Source organism: Odocoileus virginianus, chromosome 12, assembly GCF_023699985.2.
Source record: "Odocoileus virginianus isolate 20LAN1187 ecotype Illinois chromosome 12, Ovbor_1.2, whole genome shotgun sequence".
Classification (NCBI taxonomy): domain Eukaryota; kingdom Metazoa; phylum Chordata; class Mammalia; order Artiodactyla; family Cervidae; genus Odocoileus; species Odocoileus virginianus.
Window position 1 is genome coordinate 52,391,747 of NC_069685.1, and position 15,618 is coordinate 52,407,364.

Below are 15,618 nucleotides of genomic sequence, written 5' to 3' on the forward strand. Positions count from 1 at the left end.
TTAACATTCAATTTTTTGCAACATCTTGGACCTGATGGTTTGGAAACTGTCCCAGGTGAGAGAATACAAGCCATTTGCACCCAGTGGTATTTTTACAGAGTGTCAGTTGGTGCCACCAAATGGCTGCCATAAATACTGTGACCAAAGAGGTTGGGTGGCTTTCACTAACTTAAAACCATTCTTCCACCTCTTATTGCTTGTATTTAAAATTTTCTTCTACCTTTGCAACAATTCCTTTGGGACACAGGTGTGATAATCATGCTTATTTTCCAGTTGAGGAAGCTGAGGCTGGGAGGAGTAAAAGGATTTGTCTGGCCAAGCCAAGTCTTGAGCCCAGGCCTCTGAACTCTGCCTTACTGGGAAGAACTTTCATAGGCATTCGTGGAGGGAAGAATGAACATGAACATTTACCATCTGCAAATACTGAGCAACTGTAGGTTCCCTCCTTCTACAAAAAGAAGGGCCTGGGCTGAGCTGTGGACAGTTCCAGCAAGGCAGAAGATTACGGCAGAATTATACCTTGTTGATACAGATGTCTTGACTGGTAAAGAAGAGATTCCCAGAATGCATTATGGATATAATTATTGTGTCAACCAGATCCAACCAATGTTTATCATCACCTTCTCTTCCTTGACCTCCCAGCAAGAACCTCAGAGCTTTTCCTTACTTCCAGCTCATCCTTTCTAAGGGAGCAGCTCTCTGAAATTTTCACATCCATGCCACACCTAGCTAGAGGAGACAGGACCCTTCCCAGTTGTCAGGTGTAAGTGAAGGCTACGTCTATGTTGAGTCTCCTCCTGTTTGTTTGTCTGTCCCTTTAGAGTCTACAAAAGGCCTTCATATACTTTCTGTTACTGGGTATCCCCCACAATCCCCACATGGAAGTGGTATTATTTCAAATTTGCCAATGAGAAAACTGAGTTTCAAAGAGGTTAGATGACTTTCTCCAAGCTACACAGCTAGGAAGCTGAGTTCAGACCCAACTCCAAAGGCTTTGCTCAGGAGACTTCCTGGCATCAAACTGTCTGAAGTTGACCTTCCTTGCTGACCAAAGGGACTGTTGCATGATCCCATTTAAGGCCAGTTTTTCGAATGTATTCACTCTTGCTTTGCCCTATGGCTTTACTCCATACCTTCATCTTTCTGAGCCTTGGCTTTTTGGTCCCACCTGTGGAAGCAACTAGTGAAGACAGCTGAGTCCTCAACTCCCTGAGACCTTGTGTGATTATGAGAGGTTAAGTTCTATCACCTCCTTGGAGGAAAATTCTCATATATATTCAAGGCCAAGTTAATACGGGTGACATCAAATCCCATCTGCTCATCAGTGCTGCAGCCTAGCTGTCAAAGACGCAGACCTCACTGCAAAGCTGCAGTGCCTCTGTTACATCAAAGACCCCTCTTCTTCTTCCCCAAAGAAACCTCCTACAATGTCTCACACATGCCCTGCTGCAGATGTCACTCTGGAGACCAAAATGTATTTTCACCATTCCCCTGATAAAGAGCCTCAGTGTTTCAGGTTTTCCCCATTCCCCCCACCCCACACACACCCCAACTTGCCAAGTCTCCAAGCTGAGTGCTGCCAAAGGCTGGTGAATGACCATTCAGTTAAATCAAGAAGGAGGTCTGAAACCAGTGGGATATTTGCCCGAAACTGAATTAAAATGTGTCATACACTGCTCTGAACTTGTGCCTCCACCTCCCCCAAGTGTCCCGGCCAAGACTGGCAGAGGAGGCTGTGCGGAATACTTACTACACCCCTGGCTGACAGGAAGCTGAGCATCTGGAGGGGCTGGCTGGGTTGGGGGCTGGACCGGGCCTCTGGACTGGCCTTGCAGAGGGTCTTGGAGCAGCGGCGAGAGTGCCTTCGACGGGACTTCTGCCCTCCCTCGGGGGACCGGCCACGGTGCCTAGATGCAGGGCAGAGAGATCTGAGGGTTTTTTGATGGGGAGCATGGCAGAGAGGTGACTGAAGGACTAATAGGATCTGAGGACAGCAGAGTGTGTTTAGGTGTGTCTGCGTAAACTATGTATGCATCCCTCTGCCCACCCACCCATCCGTGTTCATTTATTCTCTCATTTGTTTGTTTGACAAATGTGTATTCATGTACCTGGCACTGCTGTGGGGACTGGGGATGCAGCTGTGAAGACAGAAAGGGTCCCAATGATCCTGATTCAGTTTACTGTCCTTTGTGTGCCTGTGATTATCTCTCTGCTTGCCTGTCTGTGTCTGTACGTGACTGTGTGTACGTCTGGGTGTGTCCATCTGTGTTTTCATGTGTTTGTCTATAAATGTAACTGCTTATATCTGTGTGTCTTTGTGTATCTGGCTTCACCATCTGTGAAAAAGAGGCATCTTATTGACTGTCACCCAAAACTTTTGAAAAAAAAATCTGATGAAAACGACAAAAATGCCTTCTGCAAGCTTGTCAGATGTAGATCTGGCTGCCTGTCTGTGGTGGAAACTAAAGGAATCTCTGACTCCTTAGAAAGGATGTATTTGGACTCGGCATTACTGTTTAGCTCTGAGTCACAGTAGTGATAAAAATAACACCTTATGGATTTTCATGGCATTTGTAAGCCCTTCTTAAGGTGCTTTCACAGTCCTCTCTCCAACTCAAAGACAGACAGGGCAGGTATTATTTCTTATTCCCAAATGAGAGAGCTGAGGCTCAGAGATGTTTAGGAACCTGCCTGACATCACACAGCTTGTAGTGGCAGAACGAGGGCCCTGTGGGAACCAGTGCCTCTGGTTCTCATACTGGAGGGTCCCTCTCTGCCTGAGGGCCTCTCACTTTTCTACTGAGTGGCCCAAGGGCCAGCTCTCAGGTTGCTCCCACACCTGCTGGAGTGTCCCTCAGCGCAACAGGTGCTGGGGAGCTCGGGCGGCAATAGTGGCAGGAGACGTGAGAGCAGGAGGGCTGGGGCGAGGGCCTGTGCTATGTGCCCCTTTCGGAAGAGGTAAGCCTTAGAAAGGGTCAAGTGTGGTCGCTGAGAGTCTGCAAGCGGGATCTGCACCATCCTCCCACCCAGGCTCGGGCTGAGTCACACAGACCTGGGTCCTGGCGCCAGCTCTGCCAGTCGCCCCTCTGCCCACCAACACACAGGCTTCTCAGCTGTAAATGTCAATAATGTGGTCGAACTTAATGTGTCAACACCCTCCGGACAAAGGCCAATGGGGGCACCTTGTGCTCATTGTAGCATCTCGTTACTGCTCCCTGCAGTGATGGAGAACATGCACCATGGGCGAGTGGAGGACATCTCTGTTGGGTGGGGGGTGGTCAGAGAGAATCTATTAGGAGCATGTGGTCGGGGACTCTGGGGAGCTTGTAAAGAGCTGGGGCTTTGATCTGACTGGATGATGTCAGGGAACAGAGGTAATTCTCTGATTGGGTGTCTTCACCAGTCTAACTAGAAGGAGGGGAGACGAGACTGAGGTCAAGGCTATCACTGGTAAAGATGGAGAATGGAGAGATGCAGGGTCACTTTGGGGTTGTGGACAAAGTTTTGTCCAGGCTTGCACCTGCTTCCAAGAGGGTCTTGATTTTGTCTGGATCACTCAGGATCACAGAGCAGCCTTGTGTGATGTGGGAACACCACAGCTACTGGGGAGAGGCCTCGATGTCAGGGGCTGCTTTCACACCTGCTCCACGCTCATCTGGATTAGATCAGAATGTCTAGAGATGGGATCCAGGCACTGGTATTTCTAGACTCCCAAAGCGACCACAGAGCAGCCAAGGCAGAGAAGCTCCGGTCTGGCTCACGGTGTGACGGGGTGATTAAGAGACAGAATCCATTTGCAATTGCAGCACAGCGCCCAGTTCAGAGTGGAATTTAGATTCCTATTTCTCTTCCTCCTCTTCCTTCCTGGAGACATTCTGACTTAGCTGGGAATGTGGCGGGACCAGGACAGTGAGACTTTTAAATCTTCCTAGGTGAGGTGACTACGTGACTACATAGGCCAAGTGTGAGAAGGACTTAAGAAAGAATAAAGGGGCCTCTGACATCCGGAAACTGGCCTGGTACCATGAAGGGGCCCTTGACATTGCCAATGGTCTCAACAATTTCAAACACCAACATCCACGAAGCCCTACTCCCTCTTTTTTTTGTTCTTCTCATCCACAAGAGCCTCTTCCCCTGCTCAGGCTGGGGCAGCCAATGTGTCAGCATAAAGAGGGTCAATATTAGGAGCAAGAGGGCTTGGAAGGGCCACAGAACGAGATACCTTGTGCCATGTAGCCTTTCATAGGTCGCTTAGCTTCTCTGTGCTTAGAACAACCCCAAGTGAGAGACAGCCAAGTGAACCAGACACCCCAGTTCAGGCCTAGCTCTGTCCCTTAGCAGCTAAGTGCCTGGCAAGTTCCTTAACCTCTCTGTGCCTCAGTTTCCTCATCCCTAAAGTGGGGATGACAATAGTGCCTCCTTCCTAGGGTTGCAGAGGGGATCATGCAGTGGACCATGAAGAGTGCTTAGCACCTGGCCATGGAAGCACTGTTAGCAAGTCCTGTGGCCGCTGTTCCTATAAGTGGAGGCAAGTCCTTCTGTCTGCAGCCCCTCTGCAAGGAAGTGGTGACAGCCCAAGTGTGAGGCAGGAGCTGCCCCTCTGCTGGGAAAGCGGCTTCCCCAACAGTGACTGTGGAGGCAAAGTTGATGGTGATGGTGTCTTAGCTGGGCCCTGGGCTGTGGTCAGGGTGAGGAGACGCCTGGGGGCAGGGGTTACCTGCTGTCGCAGCTTGAGGAGCGGGACTCTGAGCTCTGGGACCGTGAGGGGCAGTGGTGATGGCGGTGGCGGCGAGATTTTCGGGGCCGGCTTCGTGATCTTGAGGGGGTGGGGGATGAGAAGGAGGGAATCAGAGGAGAGAGAGAGAGGTTTTGATCTTGCACTTGAGTAACTCTCCCACGGTCATGCACCCCCCCACTCCCTGCATCACCTTCACTTCCCATCTTTGTAACTGGCCATCCGGAACACAAACGAGCAGAGAGGGGCTCGTCTGGGGAGACAGCCTGATCCCCAGGGCTCTTCTGGAAGCAGAGTGTACATCACCTGCACACATCACCTCTCCCTTGCCTAAGGCAGGAGTCTCCATTTCAGGAGCCAGTCAAACACCACGATGTGTGAATCAGTGGGGCACTCAAAAAATACGAACCAGAGGGCATGGGCTAAAGAAAGTGACTTTGCCTCCAGAAGAGTGCTGTGGTACCTGATCTTCTAACTTTTCAAGTCAATGTAGAAATGGAGATTTTTGTGTAATTTATTCCTATTTTAAATGGAAGCTCATTAAAAAAAAAAAAAAGACACTGTTTGGGGCAAACAAAACACAATTACAGAATCCATTAGGCTTTTGTGCTGCCAATCTGTAACTCAGACCAGGAAAATTAAGTCTGGATTCTTAGCATGGAGTCAAAAGCCCACTTTCAGAGTGAGTTACAAATGTCATTATCAACAAGAATTACAGTACGTGTAACTGCCACCACTACCACTTACTTTGGCTCTCTCTAAATAATAATGATGACTTAGAAGTAGCAATAGCAGTGGCAGTGGTCACTGGGGACATACAAGGAATGTCAATAGTTTGGGTCAAGTCAGGAAGCCAAGGGGTGGTTAGAGATGATTCTATTAAAAGGTAACTTGGTTATCCCAACAAAGGACTCGGGTATTCTTACACAGGTATATCTTGTCATGTGACCCCTTCTCTGTTTAAAACCCTTGCACTGTCCTCATGTCAAGTCCAAACTCTGACCTTGAACCCCAGGCAGCTTCAGGAGCCAGCCCCTGCCTAGCTCTCCAGCCTGCTTGCATGGCATCTACAGTCCTGGTTTGCAAGGCTCAAGGGACACCAAGGTGCTGGTATTCTGGCTTACACACTTCCCACATTGTATCATGTCCGGACGATGATGGTCATGGCAGGTAAACTGTAACACATACTGCCTGTCAGGCACTGGGTTCTGAGCATCTTCCTTAAGTGGACTCATTTACTCCTCACAACAATCCACAAAGTGGGTTCTCTTATTATTCACATTTTATAGATGCAGAAACTGAGGTACAGAGATTTAAACCACTTGCCTGACCTGCAGCCTAGAATGGTTATCTCCATCCTTCTCACAGGAAACCTCCTCTCACCACCATGCCCTCTTTCCTGCACCTGGGGTCCCACCATGCCCAGAGCTTCGTCTGCCACTGTGGTGCCAAGACCTGTCCCATGTCTCCCCTGTGTCCTGCTACACTGTGAGTGCTGGAGACTGGGAGGAACGTCTGCCTAATCTCTGTCCTTGGGCCCCACACAGGGCCTGGCGCCTGTTAGGGCCTCTCTAAGGGACGCTGAACAAGTGGAAGCAAGTTACTCAGTGGTTCCCTGTTTAAACGCAGCCTTAACTAACCATGGGTTTTGGCAAGGACAACCACCTTTATCTCGGGGGTGCCTCGTGTTTCTTGCTTCTCCCTCTCCTGACTCTTGTTTTTCTGGCTTTCAGAATCTTCTTTTATGTCCTGCTTGTGATTTCTGAGACTTGGTGCTGGGCAAGGTAGCCACTTTGCTGCCCTCAGGCAGGCAGTCCATACCTCAGTGATTTTTTCTTTTTTTTTTTTGATGATTTTCCCAGAACTCCTGGGGTGTGGGCCCAGGCCCTGCTTAGTGACTGTCTAGACTGCAGCCCTTCAGACAAGTGATGCTCATGTCTCTGAGAACAGATGCTCTATCTATGCTTAGGATGAAGCATAGATATGCTTGACACAGATGACCAGTGACTGCCTCTTGACTTGACTTGAACAACCTTGATGATCAGGAAGTTCTTCCCTGAGCTAACTTACAGCTCTGCTGCTTCTTTATGGAGCATTCCCCAGGCCCCCGTGATGGTGCCTGAAATGCCCTCTTTCGCACTGACCTTGGGTGGCCAGCAAAACTGAGCGCCTCCCTCTGTGCCTGCTTCCTCTTTTCCCTCCCCTGCAGCTCACTGACTTTCATCCCATTGCCTTTGATTCTCACTTTAGAAGCTTCTTGGTGGGAGATAAAATATTAGTTGATTGGAAAACACACGCACTAACATTTGCAAGGGTATAAAGTAGGTGGGTTGTAACCAAATTTACTTTTAATTTGGCTGGGAACTGAACTCTGCAGGCAGTGCTGGCTGATTTGAATTTCTACTACTGGCTATAAACCAAGGACCAGCTGGGGACCGAGGCTGGGGGTAGGCGCTCCCCTAGTATCTCCATGCTCTAAGCCCAGGGACCACGGCTGGAACTCACATGTATGCGCACACATGTGATCAAGCCCCCTTACTCACTCGTGCACACACAGCACACTTGTGTATTGGTAACCTCCCAACACACACCCTCCCTAGGAGTAATGCACACAGATAAATAAGCAGCGCACACACCAAGGGCATGGAACTAACACACTGTAACAGACAGAGCACCGATCTGCACGCTGTTTAAGTTCATGCTCACATAAGCAAGGGCATACGTGATGCATTCTTATGAACACAGATATATATCACACATACATACACACTAGGCACCCACATTGCACACAAACGTTTGCACAATAGAAAAATATACAGATATTTACTAAGTGCACACTATGCATATACGTACCAGGTACAAATGTTACACAGTGCACACACAGGCACACAGAACTCACACACAATGGGCACAGACATGTACACCATTCACTTTCATGCACACAGAGACACACGTGCACACACACACAGCAAATACCACCTTACACACCCATGCATGCCAAGCCCACAGCTGCCCGTCTACACACAGTTCTGTTGTTTGGTCTTCCCCTTCCTTTCCCTTCTCGCCCACCTGCCCCCTCTTCCGTTCCTTTTTTCTTTGGCAGTTCTAACCCTCTGGCCGTTCAGAGGTCAGTCCCCACCTCCCCAGACTGACAGTACATTGCAGGTGGAATGTACATACTGTTTTTTGTGCCTCTTCTCTTCCTTTCTTTTGCTTTTTGGGCTGGAGGAGCTGAATGAGAAATGGCCAATTAATGAAAAGATGCAAAATTCCAGCGAATGATAAAAATAAAGTAGTTAAAATGCTTAACACATGGTGGTCACTAGATCCAGGCAGTTTGGGAATGGACATGGATCGTTTCTAAAACCAGAGCAACCAGCCCACACATACAGACTGAGGACAGGGAATAAAGGATGCCGAGATCAGTTTTGGTAGATTAATGGTAACAACAGTAGTAAAGGTAATCATATTTGCAATGTTTTGAGGCTTTATTATGGGGAAGCACTCACTAATACTTTTGTCAACAATCTCATTTCATTCTCCCTACAACCTATGACTTCCCTGGTGGCTCAGATGGTAAAGAATCTGCCTGAAATGGGAGCGACCCAGGTTCGATCCCTGGGTTGGGAAGATTCCCTGGAGAAGGAAATGATAACCCACTCCAGAATTCTTGCCTGGAGAATTCCATGGACAGAGGAGTCTGGTGGGTTATAGTCCATGTGGTCACAACAGTTGGACATGACTAAGTGACTAACATGTATAGACAATCTATGGCATGTTTAATAAGTATTCATTTTACAGAAAGTGGAAACTGAGCCTCAGATTGGCTAAGAAACTTGACCAGGATCTTACTGGTGAGCTGGGATGTGGCCCCAGATGATGGGTCCCTAGCGCCTATCCTCTTGACTACTGTTCTAGTCTTTTCTAAAAGAAAAGACTGGAAAATTCAGAGAGATATTCTAAAGCCTCCTAAAATTTGGCAGATTCTGAAATGTTCTGCTCATGAATATTTAAGTTTTTTTTTTTTTTAAGTCAGAGTACTGGGGGGTGGGCAGAATGGACAATGATGACTCAGGGTCTCCGCATCACCAAATAGAGGCCCCAAAGGCAAACTCTATTTGATAATTCAAACCAGACTGGCTTCAGGGGATCACCAGGAACCCATCACTGGCCTAAGTCCTGGGAAGGAGAAATTTGATTTCATCCAACTGAAATCGCATCTTGACGTGAGCTGCGGGATTTTTCTCTGTGTCTGGGACTCAGCCTGGGCAGTGGAGATCCCAGGTCCTCACTGAAAGACCAAGTTCACCTCCTGGCTCTGCTGCTGAGTTGCTGTGTGACATCGGGCAGGTTACCTGTCCTCTCAAAGACCCAGTTTCCTTGCACTTGAAGTGGGGTCATTGCTTAAGCTGTTGGGCTAAGTGGATAGATTACCTTGGTAATCATGTCTACTTGTTAACTGAATGAATGGAAGGATTTTGCACTCTGTCAGTGGCTGCAGTTGTGCTACTGTTATTGAGGAAGCCACTGCAGGCTGTCCTGATCCTCTGTCAGACAGACTTGGGTTGTAGTTTTGGCTCTGCCTCCTCTGACTGTGTGTCTGTGGACATGCCGGCCACATCGCCTGAGTCTTAGTTTCTTCATCTGTAAAATGGAAATAATAAAGATATCCTCTGCACAGGGTTGTGATGGGGATGTATAGAGATCAAATACCCATGCATGTGGACAAGGCTTAGCATAGGATCTAATTTATAGTGAGTACCCCACAGGTTATAGCTTAATTTGTGTTTACCCCATGGTTCCAATACTAGGCCTCTATCCCTTAGTTAGGATCTGGGAAGGCTTTGGTGGGGTGATGCTTCTCTACATTCCCAACCCAAGATTTTTTTTTTCTTTTGGCCATGCTGCACATCTTAGTTCCCTGACTCTCATTGAGCTCACACTGAATTCAGGTATTGAACTCACATTGCCTGCATTGTGGGGGTTTCCCAGGTGGTACAGTGATAAACAATCCACTTCCCAATGCGGGAGATGCAAGAGACGCAGGTTCGATCCCTGGGTCAGGAAGATCCACTGGAGGAGAAAATGGCAGCTCACTCCAGTATTCCCGCCTGGGAAATCCCATGGACAGAGGAGCCTGGTGGGCTACAGTCCATGGGGTCACAAAAGAGTCAGACACAACTAAGCACACATGCACACACTCCTGAATTAGAAGTGTGGAGTCTTAACCGCTGGACCACCAAGGAAAGTTCCCAATCCAGATTTCAACCAATGGTCAAACAGACCCTGGCAAGGGTGGTAAGACTTGCCAGGGAGAAGGATCAGTAGGAACTGGCCTAGCAGCAATCATGTGGCCTGGTGGAAATTGAAAGTTGGCTTGGAACTTTCAGGGAAACCAGATTATGGCCTTCATTTTGGAGGAAACTAAGGCCCAGGAAGATGAAGGGGGAGTGAACACAGAGGTGGAGGCTGAGAGCTGGACCCTAGATGCTACCTAAACTTGGTTAGGAAAGCAGAAAGCCGAGCAAGCAACCAGAGACAATAAGATGCTTACCTGTGCCTTCTCTTCTTGGAGAATGACCTGATTGACAGGGGAAAAAAGGAAGAGAGAGAGAGAGGAAGGAAGGGAGAGAGACAGGGAGGGAGGAAAGATGAGGAAGGAGGAGAGAAGAAAGGAACGGAGGGTATGCGGGAAGAAAACAAATGTGAGTCTGAGTTTCTTTTCCTGGGATGGTTGTATCAGCATATTTATAAATTTTTTTTTTTCCTGGGATGTTCCCTCATCAGGGATCAAACCCATGCCCCCTGCAGTGAAAGCACGGAGTCGTAACCATTGGACTGCCAGGGGATTTCCTATCAGTGCACTTGTGGCCAGGCTACAAGGGGACCAGGACATCTGATGAACCCTCCTCCTCTTTTAGATTTGAAGATCATATGAGAAACCCTGGCTTGCATTTTGAATTATCAGTGTTTCAATCCTCACCCAAATTTGTCAGTAAGCCTGTTCTGGAAAAGACTGCATGAGGAGGCCAGGACAGAGAGTCCCTCTGCCTCTTCGCTTCCCCCAAGCCTCACTTTGGTTCTTTCCCTCCCTAGCTGTGGATTCACCATCATCAATATCTTCAAGGGACAACCAGATTCCACATGTGGAACACCTACTGGGGTTCCGGCTCTGTACTAAGCATTGCTCACACACAATCTCATTCAGTCTTCCCCCTAAACCTGTAAAGTACTACTGACAGCCATTTGACAAAGACACTGAAACTCAGAGGAATTAAGTTGCCCAGGACCACACAACTTCACTGTGTAATGCCAATTCATTCTCAGATGTCACCTCCTGTAGCATTTTCCAGTCCCCTCAGGCTGGTTTGGTGTCCCCCTCTCTGTACCCACAAGCCCTGAGTGAGCTGCCGAGCTGAGCCTCACTATGGCACAGACTTCTTCATAATATGACTACCATTGCCCCACTAGAATGTGAGCAACTTGAGGGCAGGGACTGGGTTCTGGTTACTCTTTTGTTCCTGGGGCCCAGAATCTCCTCATTCATGATATACAATGGGTATTCAATAAATAGGTGTGGAAAAGGGATTTTTTTTAAAACCCTGAAACCTTAGTTAATTGAAGGAGAAGAAAAAGTTCAATGCATCCTCTACCTTTAGCTTCCAGTTCCAAAAAGTCAAATATCATTAACCAAACATTTCAAGAACTTGGAGCAAATGGACTAAGATTAGAGTGATGCTCAGCAGACGAGGGTTTGAGAAGAATCAGATCATATTTCCCACTCCTAATTTCCCATTTTATGGTCTTCTTTCCCTCTAAGCTTCTGACAACCCCTGAGCCAACTGTAGCCCCCAGAGAAAGTCTGTTTCTAATCCTCTGGCCAAGTCTCTTTCATATGAGAAGCCCTTGAGTGAGACGCCACTTGGTTGCCCAGATCCATATAGAAAAATGTCCCCTCTCTCCATCCCGCCCCTAAGCTGCGACAAACCGCTCGGCACAGGAAGGTGACAAGCTGGCAGTCTGTGGGCACGGGCAGGCCCTCACCTCAGCAAAGAATTCCACATTGGGAAAGACTTCAAATACCAGGTTAACCAAGGGCTTCCCTTGTGGCTCAGTTGGTAAAGAATCCGCCTGCAATGCGGTAGACCTGGGTTTAATCCCTGGGTTGGGAAGATCCCCTGGAGAAGGGAACGGCTACCCACACCAGTACTCTGGCCTGGAGAATTCCATGGACTGTATAGTCCACGGGGTTGCAAAGAGTCAGACATGACTGAGCGACTTTCACTTTCACGCCTGTACTGAGCACAAATTCAGACAGGATCAGTGGATATGTTTGGACAGGTGGTGGACATAATCTGTGAGACCAAACTGAGTAGAGACCATTCTGGCAACAAGGGCTGAGAGCTGACCATACCCCTGGATTTGGAAAAGCCACGTGGGGGTGAGATGTGGCAGGGTGGGGAACCCAAATGACCTCTTACCTTTTGTTCTGTTGTGATTGTTTAATTGCACAAGTAATCCACCACTGGTGTAGAAAAGTTGGAAGATACAGATAAGCAAAAATAAAATATAAACCACTCTTTCCTTGTCATCCACAGCCAACCACAGCAAATAGCTTATGAAGATAAACTCTCTGCCCTCCATGAGTCAAATTAGCTTTGTAAATGTGTGTAGATGGGGGAGGCAGGTTAACTGGGGACAGTGTGGCACCCTGGCACTGTCTAAATGCACAGCAACTCCTCAGTTCCAGCGGATGACTGCCTGTGGGAAGATCGATCCAATGAAGAGAACTTCTGATTTCACAGAAGTGCTGGAAAACTTTTTGTATTGCAAAATGTTGGCCTGGCCCATGAACCACACATTTGAGACCTCTCATGTACAGCGTTCCTATCTTTTATTTTTCCCCACAAACTTGTGTGTGTGTGTGTGTGTGTGTGTGTGTGTGTGTACATGCACGTGTGTATAGTAAGCACCTTTGGGAATGTGTGTGCATGCTCAGTCACTCAGTCATATCCAACTCTTTTGAGATCCCATGGGCTGTAGCCCACAAGGCTCCTCTGTTCATAGGATTTTCCAGGCAAGAGTACTGGAGTGGGTTGCCAATTCCTTCTTTAGGGGATCTTCCCAACCCAGGAATCAAACCTGAGTCTTCTGTGGCTCCTACATTGGCAGGTGGATTCTTCACCACTGAGCCGCCTGGGAAGCCCTTGGGAATGTGTATTCAGTTCCTAATGCCTCTTAACTACAGTCCACAAGTAGTTGTCTACAGGTATGTCCAAAACATGGACAATCCTGAAGCAATGTTTCACATGATCCCATTCTCTAGGACACAGCTGGATCTATCAGAAAGGCCTCTCCATGGGAATTTAGAATAACAAACAAGAGAGATTCAGTATCTTCTTGTGATCGGGCCTGTGATAGGAAGAGACGGGAACAGGGTACAGGGTCTGTGTGCCCCCGTGTGCACTATGGAATTGGGCTTGGGTTGTGTTAGCTTTGGTTCTAGCTCTTCACTGAAACCTGGCTGGTCTCAGAACAAATCCCCCCGCAGGCCTGAGTTAGTGTTAGTAGGTCTCTGGTCTTTGCAACAGGAGTGCCAAGTTACACAAGTTACAAATACAAGACCATACACACATGAGTATTTTTCATAAATGAAACGATAAGCCTCCAAGTGACGTTTCAGTGCCACCCACTGTTGCCCCCACCCCAACCCCACCCGAGGCATCCCTGTGTGCAGAAGAAGGACAGTACCTGTGTCGCTTATGTTTCTTGGAACTTTTCTTCTTCTTCTTCTTGACAGGTGATGGGCTATAAGATGGGGACCTGCCATGGAGAGAAGACATACTTGAGAGGGCGGCTTTGAGGGCCAGGATCAGTCCTTTCTCCAGTTCCCAGACACAGCCTCAGCTCTTCCAGGAGCACATATCAAGGATGAGACTTTGTCTTAAATGTTACTGTGTGTTTTATATGCATTATTTCATTTAATCCCTCTACATACTTCTTAGGTAGGTACAATTGCTACCCTCCTTTTTCAGACAGAGAAAGTGAGATTCAGAGAGGTGAAGTGACTTGCCTAAAGACAGTTGCCTAAATATAGCCAAGAAGTGGATGAGCTGAGATTCAAATTGAAGCCTCTCTGATCCCAGGGGCTTTGTTCTCAATCACTGCATCACCCCGCAGCTGCCCTCCCGGTGGGACCACAGTATTTACTTTTGTCTGCTGCCCTTCCCCAAACTGTGTATGCTTAAAAGGTCTCTCCTCTGCCCCACCCTGTTGTCTCCCTGGTCAGACCACACTTCTGCAGGACATCTTGCCAGGGTCTTCTCAGCATGGGTCCTTGCCACAAGGGGATTACCCGAGAAACAGAGATACCCTAGAATCATGACTATAATTCCAGGCTGAGGCTCAGGTGACTTGAGTTCCAGTCTTGACTCTACCATTAATTCACAAGTCACCTCAGGCATGTCACTGCTCGCTCTAAGTTTCCTATTCTCCCACTGATGAAATACCAAGGTTGAAACATATCTGGAGTTGCAAACTCAATGCCAACAGAGACCTGCCTCTCAGACAGCTTAAATGGATGCAGCGGGTTGGGGGGTAGATGGTATGGAGTGGTGGGGCCTGTGATAAGCCAGGGAGCACCTGACCTAGGGGGATGGCTTCTTTTCAGATTAGCTGAAGGTCTCAGGCAGGAATGCAGGCCTGGGCTTCTACAGCACTTGCCTTTTCAATAGTAGCTGTCAGAGAACATATTTTCATTTGAAATCTCCTGGTTTTAAAACAATGGCCATCAATTAAAAAGACAAAAAACAATTTGCAGCTCAAATAAAACATGTCTGCAGGTGGAGATGCAGGGTTGAAAAACAATCTGACTTAGGGAATCAGAGCACCTCTTCCCAGACACACTGAATGAATGAAGGAATGAGTGAATGAAGCCTAATCCCTGTGGCTTCCTTCTTTTTTTTTTTGGCTTCCTTACTTGACTTGTTCTCCTGCCCACCCCTAAAATCAGGAAGCTCAGGCCACTTACCCTAATTCTACCCCTCACCCTAGAATGGCTGGAACTCAGGTCTTCATTCACATTACCCTCTGGGTCCTCTTTGGGCCTCACCACTTAGAACTAGGCTAAAGTAGGGGTGAAGGAAACAGAGCCCCTGAAAACATGGAGTTGGGGCCCAAGGCATCCAGATTCTTCTCTCTGCTGCCCCCTGGAGGCTTTGTCAAATACTGCCTCCGAGGTTTTTTAACTTGCCCCTCTAAGGAATGAAGAACTAAAGAGCCTCCTGATGAAAGTGAAAGAGGAGAGTGGAAAAGCTGGCTTAAATCTAAACATTCAGGGAGGCGGGAGAGGGGATCGGGAAGGGGAACACATGTAAATCCATGGCTGATTCATGTCAATGTATGGCAAAAACCACTACAATATTGTAAAGTAATTAGCCTCCAACTAATAAAAATGGGGGGAAAAAAAGGGGAAAAAAAAAACCCCAAAAAACTAAACATTCAAAAAACTAAGATCATGGCATCTGATCCCATCCCTTCATGGCAAATAGATGGGGAAACAATGGAAACAGTGACAGATTTTATTTTCTTAGGCTCCAAAATCACTGCAGATGGTGACTGCAGCCATGAAATTAAAAGATGCTTGCTCCTTGGAAGAAAAATGGTGACCAACCTAGACAGCATATTAAAAAGCAGAGACATTACTTTGCTGACAAAGGTCCATCTAGTCAATACTGTGGTTTTCGCAGTAGTCATGTATGGATGTGAGAGTTGGACCATAAAGAAAGCTGAGTGCCAAAGAATTGATGCTTTTGAACTGTGGTGTTGGAGAAGACTCTTGAGAGTCCCTTGGACTGCAAGGAGATCAAACCAGTCAATCCTAA

General features: G+C 47.7%; 1 protein-coding gene across 13 annotated transcripts in view; it reads right to left on the reverse strand.

Annotated features, from left to right (window-relative positions):
• SRRM4 (serine/arginine repetitive matrix 4) overlaps positions 1-15,618 on the reverse strand; it is a 508,596-nt gene that overhangs the window by 26,498 nt on the left and 466,480 nt on the right. For 12 of the 13 annotated variants that reach the window (XR_002310702.2, XM_070475279.1, XM_070475274.1 and 9 more), the window contains 5 exons: positions 13,487-13,558; positions 10,290-10,316; positions 7,916-7,966; positions 4,718-4,816; positions 1,751-1,907 (listed from right to left, as the gene is read on the reverse strand). Coding sequence is in view for 12 of the 13 variants with exons in the window: in XM_070475279.1 (XP_070331380.1) it covers positions 1,751-1,907; positions 4,718-4,816; positions 7,916-7,966; positions 10,290-10,316; positions 13,487-13,558 (406 nt within the window). In the remaining variant the exon portion in view is untranslated. The remainder of the gene's footprint in view (positions 1-1,750; positions 1,908-4,717; positions 4,817-7,915; positions 7,967-10,289; positions 10,317-13,486; positions 13,559-15,618) is intronic. The other variant, XM_070475270.1, reaches the window with a different exon arrangement.